This window comes from Muscardinus avellanarius, assembly GCF_963383645.1.
Source record: "Muscardinus avellanarius genome assembly, chromosome: 11".
Lineage (NCBI taxonomy): Eukaryota > Metazoa > Chordata > Mammalia > Rodentia > Gliridae > Muscardinus > Muscardinus avellanarius.
The window spans coordinates 81,524,366-81,551,771 of record NC_137797.1 but is presented as its reverse complement, the minus strand read 5'-3'; the positions used below and the strand labels follow the sequence as shown (position 1 = coordinate 81,551,771).

Below are 27,406 nucleotides of genomic sequence, written 5' to 3'. Positions count from 1 at the left end.
AGTAGGGAAATAGCAATTTAAATCTTTCTGTGGCTAAATAGGATCCAGTTTCTTTTTGTAATAAGTTTGTTTAAAACTTTAAAATTAGAAATCCTGGAGAGTATTTTCAGGCAAATAGCTTTTAAAATTACATACAGCCAGGCAGGGTGGCGCACGATTGTAATCCCAGCATTTGGGAGGCTGAGACCAGAGGATTGCAGTTCGCGGACAGCCTCGGCTACTTAGTGAGGCCCTCTGCAACTCAATGAGACCCTGTTTCAAAATAAAGAATAAATTCCGCAGTGGGTGTAGCTCAGAGGTCAAGTGGCTCTGGGTTCCATCCCCAGACCCGCAAAAAAAAAAAAAAAAAAAAAAAAAAAAATTAAGAGTAAAAAAACATGGCCGGAGGTGGTGTAGCTTGGAGGTAGAATGCCCCTGAGTTCCAACCCCAGTACCACAAAAAAATTACATACACACATACTGCAACACACACACACACACACACACACACACACACATACACACACACACACACACACACACAGACACACACACGGGCATCCAGAAATGGGGAAAGTTTGCCACCTGCTGGTTCTTAAAGGCATTTTCATTGCTATTATTAAGAAAGCTGCAGTTCTATTTAAAATTAGCTTTTCAAAAAAAATTAAAAGATTTGGAAAATAAGTTTATTATAGAAACATAAGAAATGATTAAGATCATTTTTACAACATTATTTACATGCTCCTCAGTTAGTAGGAAGTAAGTTAATTCTCAGTGATCAAATTTCATGTCAGGATCATTGCTGCTTAGATGATTCTAATTTTCCAAGGTTCCATAGGAAATTATAATGTGGGTAAGAAGATTTCATGTCTCCAAGCTTAACCTTTGATATTTACAATTGACCAACATAACATTTTCTAAAGCCCAAGCACAGCATTTAATGTTTTACTTCTGGATGTGAGTTTTTTCATCCAATAAAACATGTCCAAAAGTTCTTGTAATATTTACTCATGCTAATATGTCTACTGAACATGAACTTAATGTTTTATTAAACAAAAAATCCTGTTATGGTTAGTTTTTTGTCTTGTTTTTTTTTTTGCCAGGAAGTTTCTAGATAACTAGATCAATATTTCCATGCAATTTTTATCTGATTGTTCTTTCTAAATTGACTTCTGTACCCATAATTTTCTTGTTTCAATTTCATTTAGATAGCTTCACATCATCATATTTTAATTTTGTTAAAATACACTTCTGAATAATACACCCAGATTTATAAAAACTATTAGCACTAAATTTATCTACCACTTGGCAAATACATAATTAAAATGGGGTTTTACAGCTTGTCATTTTTAATTTCACAGATCCGAGATCAGCCTGTTGTTGGGCAGCTAATTCCAGACTGCTATGTACAACTTGAGAAAATCATTTTATCAGAGCGTAAAAATGTGCCAATTGAATTTCCTGTAATTGACCGGAAACGATTATTACAACTAGTGAAAGAAAAGCAGCTGCAGTTAGATGAAAATGAGCTTCCTCATGCTGTTCATTTCCTAAATGAATCAGGTTTGTGTTTTGTCTCCCTTTTTTTCAAAGCTTAGTCACAGTAACTTGCAAAAATGTTTCTGAGTCTTGTGTAGACTTTATATTCAAAATTTAAAAGAATGTCTATAAAATTCTTAAACATGTCACTAATTTTTTAGAATATTACTCTGTGCATGAATATTGAATCATGCATCAAGTCATAAGAAAACAAATTTAGAAATCCTGGACTCCTGCGCTAAAACATGTGGGTTCTAGATTCTGCTGCTTAGGGTATTAAATCCTGAGCATAGCCAGGTCCTCTCATAGTATCAAATAAATTGAGTACATGGGAAAGTTACCTCTTAACACTGTAAAGGGGAATTATTACTGTGAAGGTTTAACTGGGCCACTCAGAGTGAACGGCGGTTTGAGGCGATGTCGCTCCTGAGTGGCAAATCTTGCTTTTTCTTCACATATCGACCTTGTCACATGTTGATCTCGTAGTGAAAACGCCCCAAGTGACTCTGTTTCCTTAATCAGTATGACCTTGCCAAAAATGTGTGAGCTGATTTGTACTTCTAGTGTCAGTGACTGGGAAACTTGTTTTTGGTCCCTGTATCTGTTGGATGAAAAATATATTAAGGTGGATTATAATCTCTCCTCTTTTCCCATTAGTCTTCAGTCAGATAGGATGGGATAGGCTGTTTTATATTTTTGTATTGACTAGAATATGTGTCTTTGTAGTGTACATTAGAAAGCTAAAAAATGATTAATTTCTCTTTATTTGGAAAATTCTGCTCTTTAATGCATGCCAGTAACTCAAATATGATTACATATTATCAAATCATATAGTTCAAAGATACGAATAATATCAGGACTTTAGAGCTTGGGAAAAGGGACCACAGGTCTGGTTCCCAGTTCTGCCACTAACTGAGCTAAAGGTTCCTTAGATGCAACACGAGGTAGTTGGGCTAAATTCTCTAAATCTCCTCAATATTTGCATCCTCTACAATTTTCACCATTGGATGAATTTTTCCTACAGGAGTCCTGCTTCATTTTCAAGACCCAGCACTACAGTTAAGTGACTTGTATTTTGTGGAACCCAAGTGGCTTTGTAAAGTCATGGCCCAGGTTGGTGTCTTACATTTTGGGGACATAAGGGCTGGAATTGAAGAGTAGAATAGGTAGCATCAACAGATGAATGGGTTACAAAATTATGGGATATACACATAATGGGATTCTATTCTACCATATAAAAGAGCACAATTATGTTGTTTGCAGGAATATGGATGGAACTAGAGAATATTATGCTAAGTGAGATGTCAGTCATAAAAATGAAAGGGCAGATGTTTTACCTCATATCTGAAAGCTAGGGAGAAATTGGGATATAAAAGGAACCTCAGACAAAGCAGAACCCCTAGGGACAGCAGCACCTGGGTGGGGGGGAGAGGGAATGGGTTGGGGATCTGGTAAGGGCTAACTGGGTGATGTGTGCATGTATGTCTCCACAAGTCTTTTATCCCATTAAGATGTATGACTACAATGCACCAATAAAAAAAATTTAAAAAGCTGGGCCTGGTGGCGCACTATTGTAATCCCCACGCTTGGGAGGCAGAGACAGGAGGATCGTGCAGGTTCAAAGTCAGCTGCGCTGTCTTAAGAGACTCTGTCCCCCCCAAATATATATATAGATATATATAGGTATATCTATATATATCTATATCTATATATATCTGGGAGTGTAGCCCGGAGGTAGAAGGGCTTCCAGGAACCCCAGTAACACACACACACACACACACACACACACAAAATAAAATTAAATAAAAAGAATAGAGAAGAAAGAGGGTATCAGGAGAGAAGAAAATAAAGTAGTAAACTTAAAGATGTTTATAAAAATAAAGAGTAGAGTGGAAAAAATAAAAAAATAGTGCTTTCATTTTTGTTGTTTATAAAATATTCTAAAATATTATGTTTACCCAAGAGTTGATAAAAATAGCATTTAGAAATTTCCAGGAGCAAGAGGCTTTCTGGGATTTTCTTTCCTGTCTTCTAATTTCTAGTATTATTAAATTATACCTAATTTTTAAATTTTGTCATATATTTGTAAAAAAGCAGAATCAATTTTGTTAAATATTGGGTAGGCAAAATGAACAGAAATCATAGTCTCTATATTCAGAATACAGGGTTCTAAATTTATCCCTTAGAGCTTCCTCATTAATTGTACTTCTAAAAATTTCTATAATCTATTTTATATTTTGTTCGCTGAATCTGATATGACCCATATTATAAATTAAAATTCCTTATTACTGAAAAAATATAGCACACAGAGCACTGAGCATCTTAGTGTTTGTGTTCTATCAAGGTAGAAACTATTGTAAATACAGAAAACTACGGAATATTTTACATAGGAGACTGCTTAAAGACCTTTACTTTCATGTCTTTATTTCCAAGTCACAGGCAGATATCTTTGTTACTCTGCTGTTTTTCTAGATCCTGTTGATATCTTTGGTTTGGCTATTGACTTCGTCAACTGAATAAAGGTTTTGTGAAAAATCCTTGGGCAAATGCATGTGAAAAAATTGGATTGATGGGCCTGTGAAACCTCTTTCTAAATAAAATGGGTGGATTTTTAACTCTTACCTGAAAGGTCTGAGATCTCTTATGCTTTTGAAAAATTTGAGTGGCAGTGATTATGGCTGTCTTTTCTCCATTTGTATTTTGTATTCAAAATGATTTCTTCTTCCACTGATAATACATTACCAATGAATTTATATTAATTAGTTATAGTAATCCTTCTCTATAAGTCTATTGTTAAATCACATGGAGAGCACACTAACTCAGGGTTTCTCAACCTCAGCACTACTGACATAATTATTGAACATATAAGGATGATAGCTGCATTTTGGCCTGTCATTTCTAGGTTCTAGTTATATTCTCCCAGATATGATAAGTAAAACTGTCTGGTCTTTGTCAAGTAGTGCCATAGGGTACAAAATTACCCCATCTTAATCTTGAGATGAGTTGGACATAGGGAGGATGTCTTCAGCATGTTCACTGCTGGCAGTTACTTTGTTCATGAGAATAACTCACAGTTTTGAATGGGCTCCCAGGACCCTAAAATGATCTTATATTTTTATGTTAGAAATATCTTTTCCAATTAAATCATAATGCTGATTATATTTCCTCAAGTAATTTTGAATACTAGCTTCTAAATTTCATCTAGAGATATTCTGAAGATAGAATTCAGTTGAGGCTAAATTCTATGTGGAACTTGAAGGCATATTTGAAACAATGTAATTGGCATCTAGTTATCATGTTTTGGTGTATTAGATTTCTAAATTAGATTTTATTTCTTCACATTTGCCATGCAAATTGTGATTTTACTCATGTATTAAAAGGTAATGAGGCCAGTAAGATAATGTGGTCAAGGTTAGGTACTCTAGGGTCAGTTTGACCTGTACTTAAATCTCTTCTAAATATTCACTTTCCAACATTTCTTAACTTTTTAAGCCTTTGATTCTTCATTTGCGAAATAAGAATAATGACAGTAGTTTCTTCTGTATTGCCTCCTAGTTTAGTGTAGGTGAATGTTACATATTAGCTAATTTAATATTAGAACCGTTTGGTAATTTAAGGCATGTTATTTAGGAAATGAAAGAAAAAATCTTTAAAGCTGTAAAGATGTATTCATAGAGTTTGGGACAGTGTGTTAGGCATAGAGTCAAATAAAAGATATGCATAGGTAGATGTATCCTGCTCAGCAAAGGGAGATTTTGTTGTTATAGGTAGCATAGCAGAGCTATCAGAAACTTCATACAGGCAAGAAAAAGCTTGTTATCCCACAAGTGATGTGTTTCCATGTGACTTTAAATATTTGAAGTTATACATTTGTTGATAATGTTGAAATGAGCATATCTTCTACAGTACAATAAGGAAGATGCTTACATCAGAATTATTGTCTTAGAAACAAAAGCAGACCTCCATTATGACTGCAACAAAATTCCTTAAGTTGAAACTCCATTATAGTCCTCTTCTTATTAGCATAATTATGGTATCAGCATGCTAAGTTAAGTGATGATTAAATAAAGAATTTGAGCAAGTCAAAGTTATTTTGAAGGACAGATTTAAAATGTCAGTAAAATGATAATCTAGTTTTCTTATTAGCTTAAAATAAATACCATCATTTTTATTTATGTTGATAAATTGAAACATAATGTCATTTTCACTTAGATTTAAAGTGAAGGAATGTTATAAATAACCAAGTGGAAGCAAGAGCAACTTATCTGACATCCATCAGCAAAAATAAACAGCAGTGTTTACCTTCATGAATCATCAAGGCAAGGGCAAGGGCAATTTCATAGTGTAGAAGCTCTAATGAGCCCACCTACTCTCTATGTGCCCTGAGCTGTTAGGACACTATACTTATTAATGTTTCTATCAAGGAAGGGAGATGTTTGTAAAACTCATTTGACTCTAAGATAAAATAGATATGAAGCTGGGCATGGTGGCACACACTTGTAATCCCAGCATTTGGGAGGCTGAGACAGGAGGATCGCAGTTCTCAGACAGCCTCAGCTACTACTTAGTGAGGTCCTTTGCAATTCAGTGAGACTCTGTCTCAAAATAAAGAATAAAAAATAAGGCTAGGGGTGTAGCTCAGAGGTAGAATGCCCCTGAGTTCCATTCCCAATACCGCAAAAAAAAAAAAAAATAGATATGAAAGAGTCCTATTGAATTAATCAAGCTTGCATGGCAACTTAGTCTTGATAAAAATACATGGGAGAAATACAGAAGAAGTTGGAAATTTCCTTCCTTGAATAAAGGCTTAAGTTAGCCACACAGATTAGATTGAAGGAACATGAAAAGTCCAAGAAGGCTACACTCACGGTTTGCATTGTATTTGCTCCTTCTGATGGCTAGGTTGGCTTCATTATGGCACAGTGATCACAAGGTAACTGGACATCTTACATGGAGGAAGGCTTTCAAGAGAAATGAGCATTCCAGCACACACTTGTAATCCCTGTGCTTGGGAGGCTGAGACAGGAGGATCGCACAGATTAAAAGCCAGCCTCACCTACTTAGTGAGGCTCTCAGCAACTTAGTGAGACCCTGCTCCAAATAAAATATAAAATAGGTCTGGGAGTGTAGCATGGAGGTAGAAAGCCTCTGGGTTGCACCCTCAGTAACACCACCAAAACAAAAAACAAAAACAACAAGCAGAAATTGCTAGTCCTTTTAAAGAGTAGGCTCAGTACTGACAAATTATCAATTCTGCTAAATCCTAGTGACCAGTGCAAACACAAGCCCAAATTCAAGGAAAGGGGAAATGGACTCCATTGCTTCATAGATAACACAGCACATATATATATATATAGGGAGAGGACAAATTCAGAAACTAGTACAAATAGTGATAACATGCTACATATCTCTAGAAACATCAAAGGTAAAGTCTTTTGAAAATGAATTTGTCAATAAAAACTTCTAGCTTTTACATAAAAATGAATTTGTCTGAATAAATTAAGTAGATAATAATGGCTACCATATGAGAAGTTATTTTGTGTTTTTCAAAGATGACCTCATTTGATTCTCACTTCAACTCTTTAAGTGGTATTATGTTTGCTCCTCGGTAGAAGAAACTGATGGGCAGAGAGGCTGAAGAGTTTACGCAAAGGTACACGTTCAGGAAGAGGTAAAGTTAAGATTTCAAAACAACTAGTGTGATTCTAGTGCCTCTAAATCTAACACTATGCGAAAATGCTCTAAATCACATTTTCTCAAAATTTACTTCTTCAACAATACTTATTTAACATACACCAAGGTATAAATATTATTCTGGTGCTGCAGATATAGCATAAACAAAGTTGTACATTCATAGGGATGAAATTTGAATGAAGAAAATAGATAATAAATAAACATATGATATGTCAGATGGTACAGAGTACCACAAGGAAACTGTAGTGTCTGAAGATAATCAATTGCCAGTGTGGGTCTTTGTGCTGAAAGAACACTGAAAAAGTGAACAATATTCATCACCAGCTAAAATGTAAGGGTAGACTCATACTGCCATGGAGTACTCAAAGTCCTAAACTACAGGTTTTTAAATTATTTAATGGTCCATTGACCTCATCATTAGATATAAATGTGTTCAATCAATTATGCATTCATTGATTCAATAAAAGTTATCTATAAAAATAGAAATATCAAAATGGGCAAAACACTTCCTTGGGCCTTTGGATTTTACAACCTAGTATTTTACTCAACTGTATGATAAGAAAAGCAGTGTCTGTACCTATTCAGAGATCCTTCAAATATTATAGACCTACTAAAGAAAATTAAGCACAAACTTCTTTTAAAAATTAATGAGGCCGGGCATGGTAGCACATGCTTGTAATCCCAGCATTTGGGAGGCAGAGAATGGAGGATCGCGGTTCACAGACAGCCTCAGCTACTTAGCAAGGCCCTTTGCACCTCAGTGAGAACCTGTTTCAAAAAATAAAAGGGCTAAAAAGTAGGACTGGGAGTGTAGCTTGTAGGTGCAATGCCTCTGGGTTCCATTCCCAGTACTGAAAAAAAAAATGGGGTTAGCCGGGTGTGGTTGCTCATGCTTGTAATCCCAGTACTTGGGATCCTGAGAGAGGAGGATTGCAGGTTTGCAGACAGCCTCAGCTACTTAGTGAGGCCTCTGCAACTTAGTGAGACCCTGTTTGAAAATAAAGAATAGAGCCGGGCTTGGTGGCGCACGCTTGAAATCCCCCCCACTTGAGAGGCGGAGACAGGAGGATCGCGCTGGTTCGAAGCCAGCCGCACTGGCTTAAGAGACCCTGTTTCCAAATAAAAATATGAAAATGGGTCTGGGAGTGTAGCCCGGAGGTAGAAGGGCTTCCAGGAACCCCAGTATTACCAAAAAAAGAGAGAAAAGAATAGAAAATAGGGCTGGGGGTGTAGATTGGAGGTAGAACACCCCTATGTTCCTATGTTCCTTCTAGTACCTGCAATAAATAATAATTAAATAATAAACAAATGAGGCTAAGTAAATTGGACATGTATCCAATTTATATAAATTTTATTAATAAATTTATAAAGATATATAGTTATAAGTGATATATTAAAGATTCTATATGCCAAACATTGTCACATGCACTGCACACATTACATGTGTTATTTTATTCTTATGGCAATGTAAGAGAAAGCTACTTTTATTTTCTCATTTTACAGAGAAGGAAACTGTGCCTTAAAGAAATCTTAAAGAAATCAAGCACCTTTCCCAAGGCCACACAGCTAGTAGTAAAGCCTGGATTTTTTTTTTTTTTTTTTGTGTGTGTGTGTGTGTGTGTGTGTGTGTGTGTGTGTGGTACTAGGGATGGAATCCAGGGACTTTTCTACCTCCAGACTATACTCCAAGACCTATTTTATACTTTATTTGGGAAACAGGGTCTCACTAAGTTGCTGAGAACCTTTGAACTTGTGTGATCCTCCTGTCTCAGCCTCCCAAGAGCTGAGATTACAAGCATGTGCCACCATGCCCAGCTCTTAGAGCCTGGATTTGACTTTGCATTCTTCTGAACAAATTTCTTTACTGCTATGACAGTGACTGAAGCTCAGAGTATAATCTCTGTGCTGAAATTATCTGGGTTGCTTGTTTATAAAAAAGCAGATGCTCAAGCCTCATCTCAGACTTACCCGATTTTGCAAACAGAATTCAGCTAAGTGTAGTAGTTGCCTTGAAAATCATTAACCTGCACCAGGCCGCCTCTCTTTTCATTGATGGAAGTACATTCCTATGATATAAATGCCAACTAGCATTATATAAATGCCAGTACTATATTCCTGTTCTATTAACAGACTTTATTTCCCTAGTAGTATATTAGAAATGAGATCATACACTATCATACAACATTGGATCCATCTGTTAATTGGAGCTTGAAGTTCAGTGGTTTTAGAGAATCCTAACAAATTCTGACCTGAATTCATTCCTTTAACTTAATAAATATTTTCTTGAGAGTGGCTGTCCCAGGGGATATTTATTTATTTATTTATTTATTATTTTTTATTTATTATTTTTATTTTTGGTATTACTGGGGTTCCTGGAAGCCCTTCTACCTCCAGGCTACACTCCCAGACCTATTTTTTTTTTTTATACTTTTTGTTTGGAAACAGGGTCTCTTAAGCCAGCAAGCACAGCTGGCTTCGAACCTGCGCGATCCTCCTGTCTCCGCCTCCCAAGTGCGTGGGTTGCAAGTGTGTGCCACCACGCCGGGCCCAGGGGATTTTTAGACTGTATGACTGCTAGAGAAATTAGATTCTGTGTGTACTGAACAAATTGTTTTGATTACTCTCTCTAAGCAAAGAGACATGAAATGCATTAAATACAACGCTTTTCAGAAATTGAATCCTTGTGATTATATAATCATAATGACCATGAGTTCAAATCTTTCAGATTTTAACAGTAAAAGTGGAAGGCTGTCTGAACCATCCTAAGGGAATTATTTCACGTAGAGATGTGGAAAAATTTCTCTCAAAGAAAAAGAGATTTCCAAAGAATTACATGACACAGTATTTTAAACTCCTAGAAAAATTCCAAATCGCCTTGCCAATTGGAGAGGAATATTTGCTGGTTCCAAGCAGGTAAAAAAATTCCAAAACTTAATTTCTCCATGGAAATTCACCATTTATTATATTTTCTTAATTTTCAAAGTAACTTTGGTCTACAATAGATGTACTAAGTATTTTTTTGCTTCCTTTATAAACTTTTTGTTAAAGCATAGCATGGATTTTTAATGAAAGACTTGCATTTGGCAAAAAGATATAGTGACTTGTTTCATGTATATAATTGCTATTTGGCTTACATGGCAATGCAAGTTTTATTATGTTAGTGAAATTCCAGAGAGATACTGAGATTTTAACAATTTTAAAGAAATGTATGGAGGCCTAAATTCTAGCCCTGAGTTGTAGTATTTGTTTTCTTATTGTTTTGTAAGCAAGTAGAGAATGTTGTAACATAATATGAGGTTGAAAGAGCAAATTTTATTGGTTGAAGGATGATGGTTCTAAAAATAGAAATGCATTTTTCTAGGACATGTATTTTTTCAAGTTTTATGTAGTTTTAATGTCTATGCATAACTAATTATAATAATTTATTAGTACATGTAGGATTACTGAAACAATTTCCTGCATCTATTACATCAGAGTGTGAATTTGAATTGATTCCATGACCATTGAATTCCTGATGTAGCATGTTACAAAGGAGTAATATGAATTAAGTTTTCTTGTTTAAAATGGTTGCTGTCATGATTTCAAGCGGTAAAGCACTTTGGTCAACCCGTTTGGGTGTTTTCTGAAGTTCTATAACGGTAGTATCATTTTTTTTTTTTTAGTTTGTCTGACCACAGGCCTGTGATAGAGCTTCCTCATTGTGAAAACTCTGAAATCATCATCCGACTATATGAAATGCCATATTTTCCAATGGGATTTTGGTCAAGATTAATAAATAGATTACTTGAAATTTCACCTTACATGCTTTCAGGAAGAGGTATGTATTAAAATGAAGATTTAATAGAGACATTGGAAAAAAATAATATGTCAATATCCCAGATTTTGGAAAGCAATCGAATTCAGATAATAAAATTATAAGAACTTAGAGTGGTCAATATAAAGACACATGAACACATATAAATTCATTCAGTTTGTCTGCAAGAAATTCCTCAGGTCCTTCCTCAGGCCCATTTTCTCTCATTTTATACACATTCTCAACAACTATGAGCATCTTGCAGTAATTTTAAGAAGTAGAAGATTTCTAGGAGCTATTGGTTTGCACATACTGTACACACACGTGCACACACACATACACACACATAAATGAACAACAAAACAGAAATGACCACTGCATAGTGAAGGAATTTTACTAAACAAGTATAACAGATACTTGTCACTAAGGTAGAAACTATAATATTTCCATTATCCTGCACGATCCTTGAGGGGATTTATAGAAAAGAACAAAAATAGGCATTTAGGTTGTTAGCTTTTTGTTCTAGAATAAAAAGGCCTCTTAATACTTCAAAGAGAAAATACAATTTTTATTGCCATTGTTTAAAAGACAGCTTTACATGGGCATTACTGATTTCTGAAATAAACCTTACATTGCTTGGAATTAATGAACATATAAGTAATTACAATGGATTTAAAAGTTTAGAAATATTCTCCAATGTAGCATGACAATCAACTTAAAAATTATGAGAAGCCAGGCATGGTGGCGCACACTTGTAATTCCAGCGTGTGGGAGGCTGAGACAGGAGGATCGGACAGGTTTGAAGCCAGCCTCAACTACTTAGTGAGGCTCTCAGAAACTGGTGGGTTCCACCACCAGTACCATACACACACACACACCAAAAAAATTATGAGAACTTTTTATGATTCTTTTTAATATATTAATCACATTAAATTGCTTAATCATATAAACCTGAAATGTATCTTAGGTATCTACAGGACATTTAACTTATTTTGTTGCAAAATTAAGGATAAAATATTTAATGCAATAGTTAATAAATATGAATGAAGACTCATTAACAACTCAGTACCTTCTTACAAAATAAATATACCTATTAATAATACTTGGGTTATGTAAAGAATTTTTTTCTCTTTCATTTATGAAATAGTTAATAGTTATTGGATTCAATTTCAACTTCTTTCAGAACGAGCACTTCGTCCAAACAGAATGTACTGGCGACAAGGCATCTACTTGAATTGGTCTCCTGAAGCTTATTGTCTGGTGGGATCTGAAGTCTTAGACAGTTGCTCAGAGAGTTTCTTAAAAATCACTGTGCCTTCTTGCAGAAAAGGTAAGAAAATAAAGTTGAAATTCTGAATTGTGCCACTAGAAAAATCTAAACTTAAGAAAAATAAAATCTTTCCAGGGTCCAAGTACCTGTAGTGCCAGATACTTGCAAGACTAAGTAAGGTAGGAGGATCACCAAACCTAGCCTGGGCAATGTAGCAAGACCCTGTCCACAATAAGACAGCAATAACAACTGTCCAGGCTGCCTTATCCTTTATTATTGTGTAAGATTGATGCACTCTATTTTGAACTATATAGGCTGTATTCTCTTGGGCCAAGTTGTGGACCACATCGATTCTCTCATGGAAGAATGGTTTCCCGGGTTACTAGAGATTGATATTTGTGGTGAAGGAGAAACTCTGTTGAAAAAATGGGCATTATATAGTTTTAATGATGGTGAAGAACATCAAAAAATCTTACTTGATGACTTGATGAAGAAAGCAGAAGAAGGTATGCTCTGCTACAGCTTTTTAACTTTTTAAGTGACCCTTCATGATTTGTGAAGTGATTTTTATATGTAAAGATACTTTTATGCAGAGGAATAAGTTAAAAGGTACTATAGTCAATTATACTGACAGCTTAGAAACATGTATTATAGTGGTTAACAAGATCTTGTGTTCTGTATTCTGAAAATGTTGGCTTGAGAGTTTGAATAATGGTTTTTTGAGTATCATAGCCTCATCTTTGAAATGGGTATGCTAACCAAACCTAACTCATGGGACTGTTAAGAGGAGTAAAATTCAACAATATATGGGGATAACACATTTCTGCCATATGGCAACTGATTCACAAATGTCATAAGAGTAGAGAGTAAATACTTCCTAGTTAGAAGTCAGATAGCGCCGGGCGTGGTGGCGCACGCTTGTAATCCCCGCGCTTGGGAGGCAGAAACAGGAGGATCGTGCAGGTTCGAAGCCAGCCCCGCACGCTGGCTTAGGAGACCCTGTTTCCAAATAAAAATGTAAAAATAGGTCTGGGAGTGTAGCCCGGAGGTACAAGGGCTTCCAGGAACCCCAGTACCACCAAAAAAAAAAAAAAAAAAAAAAAAAAAAAAAAAAAAAAAAAAAAAAGGAAGTCAGATAGGCTAAGGCAGTTTCGAATTCTGCAATCTAATGAACTAACCTCATAATGAATTTTTAAAATTCTAACAAGTTCTATGTTAAATAAACTTAAAAATTTCCAGAAAAATGTAGGATTGGTAAGGAAATCTAAGGAAGTGATTAGAAGTGATAAAAAAAATGTGTGATTTTTTGCAAGTAAAAACAAAAATTTCTGTATATACACCATTTTTTTTTCATTTAATCTTTTGCAAACTTTCCAGGAGACCTTCTTGTAAATCCAGATCGACCAAGACTTACCATTCCAATATCTCAGATTGCTCCTGACTTGATTTTGGCTGACCTGCCTAGAAATATTATGTTAAATAATGATGAATTGGAATTTGAGCAATCTCCAGAGTTTCTCTTAGGTAAATATCTTTTTTTATTTTGAGAATAAACATAGGATGCAATTTCCTCCTTATAATTTAGACAGTTATTCAAATCCTATAATTATACCTTCATAGATTTTTATACATGTGATGTTTTTCATTTGGAATGATAAAAAGAAATATCACATTTTGACTTTGCCCATGCTAGTGTAGACTAGGATCAAGATGAAGGTGGGAATATCATAGTGACACACATATTTGTAGAATATGTCCTTGTACTTGCCATAATTGCTAAGGATGGGGGAAGCAGATAAGGAGATTTTCATTTGAGTAAAGTAGTCATTTCTCATTTCAGAACAATAAAGGAAGAATACTCTTTGTAATTATAGCAGCAGTTTTATTACTCATATGACAATGTTGAATTCTTAAAAATGTTCATAAAAATTTGGAATTAAAAAAGCAGAAGCAGCCAGCGTGGTGGCACACACTTGTAATCCCAGCATTTGGGAGGCTGGGACAGGAGGATAGAGGATTGTGGACAGCCTCAACTACTTAGTGAGGCCTTTTGCAACTCAGACCCTTTTTCAAAATAAAGAATGGAAAAAAGGGCTCGGGGTGGGGGGTATAGCTTGGAGGTAGAATGCCCCTGGGTTCCATCCCCAGTATTGGAAAAAAAAAAATCAGAATCATTGTTTACATACTGAATATACTGACATTCTGGTTTGTTTGTTTTTGGTATGTTGAATAATTCACATTGATTGGCTGATACCATGAATCCAATCAGTAATTTTCAACAGGGTAGATGGAAATCGCTAAAGTCATGTAATATCTTTATATATGTGTTCATTAAAAGAAGATGAAATCATAGTAATCATTAAACAGCATTCTCCCTTCCCTTCCCTTCCCTTCCCTTCCCTTCCCTTCCCTTCCCTTCCCCTCTCTCTCTCTCTCTCTCTCTCTCTCTCTCTCGTACTAGGGGTGGAACCAGGAGCATTCTAACTCTGAGCTACATCCCCAACCTGATTCTCATTTGTTCTTCTATTTTGAAACAGGTCTCTCTAGGTTGTTGTAGAGAGCCTCCCTAAGGTGCTAAGCCTGGCTGCAAACCTACGATTCTCCTGTCTCAGCCTTCCAAGTACTGGAATAACAAGTGTGCACTACCTTGCCTAGCTCAGTGTTCTCATTTCTATCCTATCATTATACATGGGTTTTGAGGCCTAAAATATATTTTTAAAACATGATCCATAAAACTAAGAGATTGAATACCTTTTTTTTCTTTTAATGGTTCTTGAGATTAAACACAGAAACATTTTATCTCTGAGCTGTACCCTTGGCCCTTTTTTTAACTTTATATTTTGAAATAGGGTCACATTAGGTTGGTGAGTCATTGCTAGGTTGGTGAGGCCGGCTTCAACCCATGTGATCCTCCTGTCTCAGCCTCCCAAGTACTAGGATTACAGGTGTGTGCCAACAGTCCTGATTAATACATTTATACTTAGAAACTACTTTTTGAAAGAAATGGTTGGCTTATAATATGTCATACCATGTTATTTTGTAGAATGCCTTTGTGTTTTTTTTCTCTTCTTTAGAATAAAAGCTAAGGTCCTTACAGTGCTGGTGAGGCCTTGATCTGAATTTCAGCTTTCTGCTTTCCTCTTTAAATTATATACGTATATTTTGAAGTACTGTGTGAATATATGTCATTGTCAACATTATCCACATTATGATGTGAGACTCTAGTGCACCAATAAAAAAAGACTAAATTAAAAAACCTTACCTTTAATTGACAAGTAAAAATTTTATGCACATGACGTTTTGTTATATTTAAATATGGTGGGGTGACTAAATCAAGCTATTTAAGATATGTACTGCCTTATACAATTATTCCTTTTATGGTTTCAATACTTAAAACCTACTCTTTCAGCTTTTGGCTCTTTGAGTATAAAATGCTTCACTGTGAAATGTAGAATGGTATACTCAAGTTCTAAACATTCCTGGGAGTCCTGGGAAGACCAAAAAGCATTGAGTTGACTTAATGTAAAGTATTTAAAAACAACTCTAACTTTATGTAGCAGTTGCTTTTGCATGTGTATACATTTATTTTTAATTGAATTACTATAGAGAGAATGTATAAAATCTGTTAGACACAGTATTAGCAAAATATTTTCAAAATGTAGGACATAATATATAAACCTAAATAAACTCCCTTAAATCTTTATTGTTCATACTGACTGGGAAGTTTATAAATGCATCTGAATGCCTTGGAACTCTGGAAGAGTTAACATGAAATGCTAAATTGTCAGTGCCAAACTAACCAACGCCAAACTTGAAGCACCTATTTTTTTAGGGGTTTATGTGATCATTCTTCCTTATCTAGCCCTATACCCAAAATCCATACATCTCATTTTGGATTTTTGCTTGTTTTGTTGTTATTGTTGTTTAGTACTGGGGGATTGAACCCAGAAATGTTCTACGTATGAGCTATACTCCTAGCCATATTTTATTTTATTCTTTTATTTTTTGAAATACGTTCTCACTAAGTTGCCAAGGGCCTTGATAATTTGCTGAGGTTAGCCCTTGTCTCTGTCCACCTTCTTACTGCCATGACCCAATAAGACTGACCAAACACAATTTATATGAAGGATATTTATTTTCTCAGAGTTCTTGGAAATTTCAGAGGTTTAGTTCATATCATGCTAGGTGTGCAGGGAATGGGAATGGCAGCAGGAAGCAGAGAGAAAGCAATGAGTCTGCGCTCACATCTGGAAGCAAGAGAGAGAACAAGGGGAGGAAGGACTTTATTTAATTCCCAAGGTCACACTCCCAAGGACCTCTCTCGTAGCCAAGCTCTACCTCCAACACAATGATCTCTTTTCCCAGAGGGGTAGAGAGACCGTCTAAATTCAAACCATTACGGTCTTGAACCTGAGATCCTCCTGTCTCAGCCTTCCAAGTCCTGGGAATACGGGCATTCATGTTTCTTTACAGAAAGTAGATCAGATCAAGGCCTTTGCACCTTCATCATTTTGGGCTGGATAGTTTTTTGTTATGGAGGTCTGTTTTGTGTCTTGCAGGATGTTTAATAGCATCCCTGTCCTCTATCTCTAGATGTCTGTATTATCTGCTTCCCGGCCTCCCCAGGTGTGATAATTACAATGTCTCTGGCATTGCCAAAGGTAGGGGACAGGGTTTAGCACCATTGATGTAAACAATATGTTCTTCTAAGAACCTGTCACAATCAGATTCTCAGTATATTAATGGTAGGAGGATCTAGGGAAGGTCCTTCACCCTCACAGTTGTTTGTGGAGCAGGAGTGAATTTCAGTCTTCTGTTAACTCTTTTCTTCCCAGATAGTGCTATTATACAGTGACTAATAGGCACATATTAAAGAGATGAATAGAGTTATTTTGTTAATATATTTTAAAGTGTACTCTGTAGAGTTTATCTGTCTGAGAAGTTACAGAGTATATTCCCTCTGTGAAGGATAATTTTTTTGGAGACTCACAATATACAGGTACTTCAAGAGTGTGACTGAATGGGGTTAGAAAGGTTTCTTGGCTTTGGGTTTTCTTACCTACCTAGCTATGTTCAATATACAAATAGCAATCCTTAACCTTATTTTTGTTATTGGTCACATGAAGAATGTGACAGTCCATATTATATATTTATGGTAGTGATCCTCAAATAGGGAAAGGCTATACAAAATTAGAAATGTCTACTTTTACATGAAATTTTTACATATCTCCCTATCTTTTCTCTCTCCATTAAATCTTTTCTTTGTTGAAAGCTGTACAGACTGAGGGAAACAAAAATAGAATGCATCTTTTATTTATTAAAGTTTTTCTCTCTTTCTTTCTCCCCCACCTGCCCTCCCTCCTACCCACTTGTTTTCTTTATCTTTTTCCTCTCCTGTTTACCCAATCTTCTTTTTCTCATACTTAACTGTCTTTATAACCTTAATTTCTCTCTATAAAAGTACCCAAAAATATTAATGAATGCTTCTAGAAGTCCAATATTTATTTGGTACTAGAGGCATGGAGTAGGAGGATACCAATACTAATAAGATGTATATAGCAATTTTAACATGTTTACAATCTATTAGAAATACAAGATATGCTAATCATGTGTGGTGACACGTCTGTAATCCCAGTACTTGGGAGGTTGAGATGGAAGGATCCCAGTTTCAAGGGCAGCTTCAGCAACTTAGAGAGAACCTCAGTAACTTATCAGGACCCTGTTTCAGAATAAAAAATAAAACAGGGTTAGGGGTATAGCTCAAAGGTAGAATGCCCCTAAGCTCAATCTCCAGTCCCTTCTACCCCCATTGTAAAAAGAAAAAAAATACAAGATATACCCACATGAGTCATTTATTTTTACTAAACATTGCTTCTGAGCATAAAATAATACATGATTAAATATGCTTATTACAGAGATTAAAATATACACAAGTAAGTAGGTTTCTATAGATGCATAATTTTACCACTTATTTCTAACAAGTTTTAACATTGTCAGATTTCCTTTTGTTACTTCACTTATATCCATCAAATGACTACGTTTCAAGGCAATTTATGAGAACCGTAAATATTATATGAATAGAATTCACTATACATCAGGGAAAAATAATTGTCCGTGGGGCTGATCATGGTCTTTTCTTCAAAGGCATTGTTTTCTCAGTAGGTTTTAGGTCTTACAGCTTGATAAACTTCCCAGAGGTATAGATGACAAGGTGGTAGAGCTTGTCAAAATATGATGGGGCAGGGATGTGGATGGAAGGTACAAAGCATGCTCGGCGTGTTTTTGTTATTCCAGTTTGTCCAGAGCATCTGTTCTCAGCCCTTGTTGCTCATTACTGTGGTTATCAGGGGATTAAAGCAAAAAGAATCCTAATGACCAGTACCTGCTAGGAGTAATTGGATCAGAATCATTAAGCCCAGACATTAGTATTTTTTTAAAAGCTCCTCAGATGCACTGTTTTGCCAGCACTAGCTTTTTAGTACTTTTTTTCCTTAAAAAAGTACTGGACTTGAGCCTTGAGAATAGACATAAAATGAGAAGAAAACTAGAAAGGGAATTTGGGGATGAATTTGAATTTGATTTAGTAGGAGATACAGAATAATTTGGGTTTGAGCAGGAGAATGATACAATTAAACTGAAATTTAGGGGAATTAATTGTGCAGGAGAGATAGAATGAGCTGGTGATAATGCACTCAGTCCATCTAGGCAGAGGCACTGAGGCACAATCGCGTGAGTGTGGTGGGAGAGGTGGCCAGGGCCTCATGCTTGTAGGTGAGGTGACAGAGTGGCCCACCGGCCCAGACCTCACCTCACTCTTTTGTCTTCACTCTACAATGACCTTGAAGGAGTTTTGTTCTGTTTTTACCAGATATATGGAAGGTGGAATAAAAACTATTTTGAATATGATGAACGTGGTTTTAATAAACTGTAATTGAGATTTGGAAGAGCATACCAGTGGAAATCTCCAACACAAAGTTGGGCATATAGGAAAGCATTTAGAGGGTTTCTGATGACTGTCAGTTAAAATGTGAAAATTCTCTACATTTCAGGATGGATGAAGATATAGATGTAGATAGAATTACTGTACGAACATGTGCAGAGGGAAGGTTGGGGACGGATTCCTTAGTTGCATCTTAGTTTGTAAAGTAGAAGAAGGAAGGGGAAACATTCAAGGAGGCAGATTTATCAGGGCGTGGGGGCACATGCCTATAACCCCAGTACTTGAGAAGCTGAGACAAGAGGATCACAGGTATGAGCCAGCCTTAGCAAATTAACAAGATCTTGTTTCAAAAGAAAAAATACAATAGGGCCGAGGGTGTAGGTTGGAAGTAGAATGTCCTGGTCAATACTCCAGTACCCCCCAAATAATTGATTCCGTGAAACCAGTAGGTCAGATTTTTTTCAGATATGCAACAGATACAGTTCCAACACATGTACTTCAGCTTTTCTGCTTAGAGAGATGAGTTGAAATGCTTTGCATTTTCTTTCAAAGGTGATGGTAGCTTTGGATCTGTCTATCGAGCCGCCTATGAGGGAAAGGAAGTGGCTGTGAAGCTTTTTAATAAGCACACATCTCTGAGGCTGCTGAGACAAGTAAGAAAGCTATTACATTATTATTTTAAACCAGACATTATTAATTTTCTGCAACTTTTATTTGGCACGCAACTGTGAAAAGACCAAAGTGATGACCATATTTTTCTTAAAAGTTTGAGTTTGTCTTTGTCTTTTCTTTGTAGAATAAAAGCTTCACGTTTTCTTGTTAAAACACACACACAAACACACTAATGGCAATGTTTTGAAAGTACCTGCAATTGCAATACTTGAGTCTGATGTATTTTTTTTTGGAAAGACTCACACTCTCTTTTTTTGGGGGGGTGGTACTGGGGATGGAACCCTTCTACCTCCGGGCTACACTCCCAGACCTATTTTATATTTTTATTTAGAAACAGGGTCTCTTAAGCCAGCGAGGCTGGCTTCAAACCTGTGTGATCCTCCTGTCTCTGCCTCCCAAGTGCGGGGATTATAAGCGTGCACCACCACTCCTGGCTTACACTCTCTTTTTAATGTTAGAACCTCAGTACGCAAAGTGTGCAATATAATCTGGGTTTGGTGGTGCGTGCTTTAATCCCAGGATTTAGGAGACTGAGACAGGAGGACTGTAGGTTCATGGCCAACCTTATCAACTTAGATCCTCTGCAGCTTAGTGGGACCATGCGTCAAAATAAAAAATAAAATAGGGTTGGGGTTTAGCTCAGAGGTAGAAAACCTCTGGTTAAATCCCTAGCAACACACACACACACACACACACACACACACACACACGCATGCACACGCACACAAATTAAAATTTATTATATTAGTTTTACTAATTCAGTAACAATTATAAGTTGAAATAATTTATAAAACATTTTGAGTACACCAATTCTAGGCAGAATGAACTAACTCCTTGTCATGTGAGAAAAATATTATTATTTTTCTTTTTTTCTTTTGCCTTCTCCTTAAACCTCTTCTTGAATTCTATAATCTATCCTTTTATTTTTATATGAATAAAGTTGATATTTACAATATGTTCTATGATAGCATTTAAATTGTTTACTTTTTGTCTATAATTTGGTTCTAAATATAAAACTAGTAAATGACCTTGATAGTTACTTTTTTAATTTGTATAAAACATTTCTACTCTTAGGTAAGAAAATACCTAAGAATATAATGTCTTTTTTCTACTAGATTAGAAATATTCCAAGTATCAAAAAAGTCAAATGGGTTATTTGTTTTTCAGTTTTTATCATCAACTGATAAAAATAAGATCTTATTTTAATTTTGGGTGACATTTATGTCCTGATATTTTTTCAATGTAGCGTTTAGCATTTTCTGGCCTTTAGGGCTATCTTTTTTTTTTTTAACATATGGAGAGAAAAGGTATACCCTTCCATCATTCCTTTAAGAATGTCTAAGTTCTTAATCATGTGTTTTATATAGTGAACTCTATTTCTTTCTTCTCTTCTTCCTCTTCTTCCTCCTTTGTGGTTCTGGGGATTGAATCCAGGGACAGTCTACCTTAGAGTTATACATCCATCCCTATTTTATTTTTTATTTTGAAGCAGAGTCTCATTAAGTTACTGAGTGTCTTGCTAAATTGCTGAGGTTGAGCCGGGCATGGTGGCTCATGCTTGTAATCCCAGCGCTTGGGAGGCTGAGACAGGAGGATTGCATAGGTTCGAACCCAGGCTCAGCTACTTAGTGAGACTTTCAGCAACTTAGTGAGACCCTGTTTCCAAATAAAATATAAAGTAGGTCTGGGAGTATCAGCCAGAAGTAGAAAGCCCCTGGGTTCCACCCCCAGTACCACCAAAAAAAAAAAAAAAAAAAAAAAAAAAAAATTGCTGCGGTTGACCTCAAACCTTGGATTCAGTAAACCAAGTATTGGGATTACAGGCCTGTACCATCATGCCTGACTATAGCTACTATTTTTGTCTTGAGAAAATCACCCATTTATCCCACAACCTCTATTCTTAGTAGGGAGGATGGCTTTCCAGTCTGCTTGCACAATTATTAGTCTGTCCCTCCTTTTCCTCATTGTTCTTGAGAGTCTCAGTATTTCTTGGATTCTATGGCTTCCTCTTGGTAGGATAGTCTTGCCTTTTTTTGGAAACTCTCTTCAAATCAGATTTTTCAAAGAGGATGCTTTGGAGGTAAATGATATTAGTTCTTTCATGTGAAAACTGTCTTAATTTTGCTCTTACACTTGATGGATATGCTGTAACTCTTAAATTTTAAATACTGAGGTTTGAAATAAGTTTTCTTCAAAATTTGAAAAAAAAATATTGATTTTTTCAATACTTTCTGCTGCTGATTGGTCTAATATTTAGAAAAGAATATTTTTTTTCCTACATAGGTTACCTTAAATTTATTTTTATTTTTTACATTTTATTGGTGCATTGTCAGACATCTTAATGGAATACAAGATGGTAGAGGCATGCATGCAAACATCACTCATTTATCCTCCCCCAATTCCCACCCAGTTCCCTCCTCCCTCATTCCTTCTCATGTTTAGCTTAGTGATTGACTTTGATATGTTTGTGAGTGTTTATTATGTACATTAAGGAAGTTCCTTCTTCCCTCCTTATCCTTCTCTGTTATGTCGCTTTATTTGCTCATCTGTAGTTTCTCCTTCTTCGTCTAGAGTTTCTCCTATGACCCTTTTCCCCCCACTAGGTTCCCCATATTAGGGAGAGCATCTGATTTTTTGCTTTTTGTGACTACCTCACTTAGCATAATGTTCTCCAGTCCTATCGATTTCCCCACAGACGACATAATTTTGTTCTTCTTAATGGCTGAGTAAAATTTCATTGTGTACATATCCCATAGTTTTGTAATCCATTCATTTGTTGATGGACATCTTGGCTGGTTTTATAGTTGGGCAGTTGTGAATTTATGGCTATGAACATAGATACACATGGATTAGTTTGGTAATTTGGTTTCCATTCTTTTGTGTAGATACCCAGAAGCAGTATTGCTGAATCATACATTCCTCTTCTGAGGATTCTCCATACTGTCTTCCAAAGTGGTTGCACTAATTTGCAATCCCACTGACAATGTGTTTGAATGATTGCCATTCTAATTGGAGTTAGGTAAAATTTCAGGGTAGTTTTGATTTGGATCTTTCTTATTGCTAAGTATGTTGAATATTTTTTGTACATTTATTAGCCATTTTAATTTCTTCTTTTATGAAGTGTCTATTTAATTCACTTGTCCATTTTTGATTGGGTTATTGGTTTTCTTAGTGTTGAGTTTTTTGAGTTCTCTGTATATTCTAAATATTAGTCCAATGGAGCAGAACAGAAGACTCAGAAACAAATTAGCACATTTATAGCCAACTGAATTTTGACAAAGAGGACAAAAACATACACTGGAAAAAAATAACCTCTTCAACAAATGGTCTTAGCAAAACTGGTTAACCATATGCAGAAAAAAAAGGAATAAACCCCACTTTCTCACGCTGCACAAGAGTCATTTCAAGATGGATCAAAGACTTAGAAATCAGACCAGAGACCTTGCAGCTCCTTGAAGAGGGCATAGGTCCAACACTTCAACACATAGGGACAGGTAAAAACTTTCTCAACAAGACCCCAAAGTTACAAGAAATTAAACAGAGGATTAACATGTGGCACTGTATTAAACTGAAGAGCTTATATACAGCAAAGGAAACTATCAAGAACCTCAGCAAAGAACTGACAGAATGGGAAACAATTTTTACCTTAAATTTAAAACCTGAAAATTGTATCTTTTGGATTTCCATTATACTTGATAGTTTAAAACTTAACAAATATGTGCTTGTCTTTTTTTTTTGTGTGTGTGTGTGGTACTGGGGGTGGAACCCAGAGGCTTTTCTACCTCCGGGCTATACTCCCAGACCTGTTTTATATTTTATTTGGAAACACGGTCTCACTAAGTTGCTGAGAGCCTCACTGAGTAGCTGAGGCTGGCTTCGAACCTGTGCATTCCTCCTGTCTCAGCCTGGGATTACAAGTGTGTGCCGCCACGCCCGGCTCTGTTTGTCATTTTTTATTCCATCTGTCTCTTCATTTGGTGGCAAATTTTTCTCTATGAATTCTCTTCCACTTTTTATTATTTTTTCCCAATATTTGAATCATTGGCTAATTTTTATCCAGTAGTTGCTATGTACCAGGCCAGAGAGTGAGCAGATAATGGCAGACACATAGTAGTTAAGTTAAATTAGTCAAATACCTGCTTTTCCAGAGCCCTTATCTACTTCCTTATGATCCATTATATCTGATCTTTCTTCTTGGTATGTATGTATACATATACACATCATCTAATATATAATAATATAATAATATATAATTATATATAATGATGTATATTAGATGATTAACTGCCTGGTTCTCTAATTTCCTTTTAAAAGGTTTTTCTATCATTTGAGAGTAGTTGTCCATCTCTCACAAATTTTTACTTTACTTATCAGAATTGCCTCATCTATTATTTAACTCTATTGAATTTTCTTAGATACCATATTGTTAACTTCCAGAAATTTACCCCTACTTCAGTTGCTCCTTTATAGACATTATTTTAGATGAGATAGCCTCAAAGATTTGTGTTAATATGAACTTGGTTTTATTTTTCCAATTATTTGCATTATTGCTGTTTTCTCCAAGATCACTTGTCCTGAGTTTATTTTTATCTTTCGTGTTGATAGTTTTCCAAATTGAGTATCTTTGGGTGGTTCTTTATATCTATGAACAGAGAACTATAATGGTTATTAAAGGACTGTGTAGGTATGATAGGTAACCAAAAAAGGTATTCTTAGCATTTTTTACCTCTCTGTGAACTAGAATATCATCCATGAACTCTTAATGGATGAGCATTGTCGTGGATACTTGGTAGTTTAGGTTACAGAGTCAGGGATACTTAGGCCAGATGAGACCATAATAGCTGTAAAAGTCAGGGCAACTTTTCTTTGGTGCTGTGCTTCAGAGAGTTTCCTTTTTGCTCGGTGCCTTTTTGCTGTTGAAGAGTTCTAGATATGTAATGCTCTTTCTTGCCTCTATTTCTAGCTTAAAAACTTACTGTAATGGGTTTCATCAGATAAATGATCTTTACTTTTCCAAAAAAATTTTCAAGAAATTACAAAAAATCAGATAAATCACCTTTATTTTCCAAAAAGTATTAATTTTTTTAAATTATAAAAAAATTACTTTCAAAAATTATAGGGTTGGTGATAGTTACTATACAGTTGATTTAATCTAGTAGTTCTGGCCAGTTTTCTTCAATCTCAATGTATTGGTTTTATTCTCTCAGGAATACATTTTTTGTATTGTTAACTGGTTCCAGGCTTCACAATTATATGTAACAAACACAGAAGAAAAGAGGGTCCCTCTTTTGAAGTCTTGTGTTTCAGAGGAACCCAAAGCCCTATATGGTAGCCCATTAAGTAAAACAGAACAACTTCCCTCTGTCTCAAAGAAACTCTTTGAAGAAGAGAAATTCTTTGAAGAAACTCGCTATATTTTTGAATCTTTTCATCCTCACCATCTCTTTGATTTATTAAAAATATTTTGTTGTAACTGGATGTAAGTAACCACTGCATACTTTCAAAATATATAGTTGTAATATTTCAGTTATTCTAAATAATTAAAACAATTTCTATGTAAACTGTGCTGGGAAATTTTTTCTCAAAAAGACTCTGTTGAGTTTCTTTCCTTTTCTGAACGAGTGCATATGTTCAGGGCAGTGTTGTGTGCTGACTGACAGCTCTGTGTTACTGAACCAATCACTATGTTAGTAAGGATTGTATTACTTAGACTGTTCCCACCTCTTTTTCTGAGGCTCCTACTGGGGACCTCCCCCAGAAGTCCCTGAGCCAGGTGTAGGGGTGAAGGATGAATAGCTCCAGCAAACATCAAAGTCTTCTTAGGAAGAAAGAAGAATACATAACTAACAGTGGCCACTCTAGTATTCCTTGTTTTGCATAATAATATAATTTATTTCCCAATTTTTCTGAGTCTCTGCTGACTATAGGAATGAGGCAAGTAGAACTTATTGCTAATTTGGCCTCTTTTACCAGCACTCAGCTATATTTTTGAATGTATTCATCTTCACCTTCTCTTTGATATATTAAAAACATTTTGTTGTGACTGGATATGTTGCATTTTGAAGGTCACGCTACCTTAATCATGAGTTGGGAAAGACTTGTTACTCTCTCTTGCTTCTCTTTGCAATCAGTGACTTGCCTTTTTCCTATAGAAAATGTGGAGTAGAGCCTGGCATGGTGGCCCATTCCTGTAACACCAGTACTAAGGCTAAGACAGAAGTATCACAGATTTGAGGCCACTGTGAGATAACTTAGTTAGAACCTGTTTCAAAACAAAATATAGAAAGGACAGACAGAGAGTGTAGTTCAGTTGAAGAATGTCTCTGAGTTAAATCCCCACTACAAGTAAAATAAAATAAAGAAAGTAAGTAAGTTGTGGATTAAGTTCCTGACTATTCCTATAAAAATAAACAGATCTAACTTGACTTGTTCTCATCAGTTTTAACTGAACTAATCAGACATGGGGAAAAGCTGATTTTTATCTACTAAGCAAATATGACTGTAGTCTGAAACTTTATTCTTGGGAAAAAAAACCTCTCAGGATATTCAGCCCTTCTTTAGCTGGCAACATTCTCCATGTTTCAGTTTCCTGATAAACCCAGTTGGCACTGATTCTCTGCATCTTTGAAGTTGGTGATTAAAAAGCAGAGCTTCTGCCGTGATCACAGTTTAAAGATGAATCAATTTAACATCAAACAAGCTGCAAATTTCAACTAAAATACACTTTCACAATGAAGCAGAATATGCAAAATCAAGTGCACATAGAATTCAAATGCAACTCCACCATAAAAAATAACTATAGTTTCGCATAATGTGGTCTAGAAGAATGATACATTTCTAGAAAAATGATGAATATCAAGTAATTTGTAGTTTCAGAGTGGGAATATGGAGGACACAGTGAGTATGGAATTCAAACATCATGATGTGATTGAGGAAACTATAACATCTCAGGTGATGTGGGCTTGAGAAAGGGTTCCATCAAATGGAGACCTCTGTGTAAGCTGCCGTGGTGCCTGTGCTTCTTGCTGCAAAAGGAAATTGCTTTAGTAAGTGTGACCAAGGCAGGACACTTGGGGAAGTCATGGTATTTGAGCCAAGATCTGAATGGCAAGAAGACATCAGCCATGTGAAGGGCAAGGGATATCCAGACAGACAGTTGGCGGAGGCAAACCCTGATAGATTCTGGGCTTGAATAAATGCTAATGTGACTGAAGGCTGATGAATGAAGAGGAGGGAGAAAGGAGGTAGGATCTGGCAAGAGACCTGGGGCCAGAGAAGGTCATGGAATTACATGGGATTTTAACCTATGAATGCTAACTGGTAATTAGAGAGTCTCAGCAGGGCAGGATCCTATCTATTTCTATAAAGTGCAATCCTAGTAAATCTTTGTAGTCATTACACAAGAGATTATAGGCAGGCTTTACCCCATAAGCCATTCGTAGTCCATTAGCAGCTGCTGCTGCGAATCCTGGGTTGAGATGGATTCTGTGGCCAACTAGAATTTACTGGATAAAATTGA

The 27,406-nt window shown here is 35.8% G+C and overlaps 1 protein-coding gene across 1 annotated transcript in view; it reads left to right on the top strand.

The window, feature by feature from the left end:
- LRRK2 (leucine rich repeat kinase 2) overlaps positions 1-27,406 on the top strand; it is a gene marked incomplete at both ends in the record, with an annotated part of 199,740 nt that overhangs the window by 102,024 nt on the left and 70,310 nt on the right. Inside the window, 8 exons of the mRNA XM_080706299.1 lie at positions 1,341-1,542; positions 2,543-2,631; positions 9,938-10,125; positions 10,875-11,029; positions 12,189-12,335; positions 12,590-12,781; positions 13,653-13,799; positions 19,768-19,868. Of these exons, the coding sequence (XP_080562425.1) occupies positions 1,341-1,542; positions 2,543-2,631; positions 9,938-10,125; positions 10,875-11,029; positions 12,189-12,335; positions 12,590-12,781; positions 13,653-13,799; positions 19,768-19,868 (1,221 nt within the window). The remainder of the gene's footprint in view (positions 1-1,340; positions 1,543-2,542; positions 2,632-9,937; positions 10,126-10,874; positions 11,030-12,188; positions 12,336-12,589; positions 12,782-13,652; positions 13,800-19,767; positions 19,869-27,406) is intronic.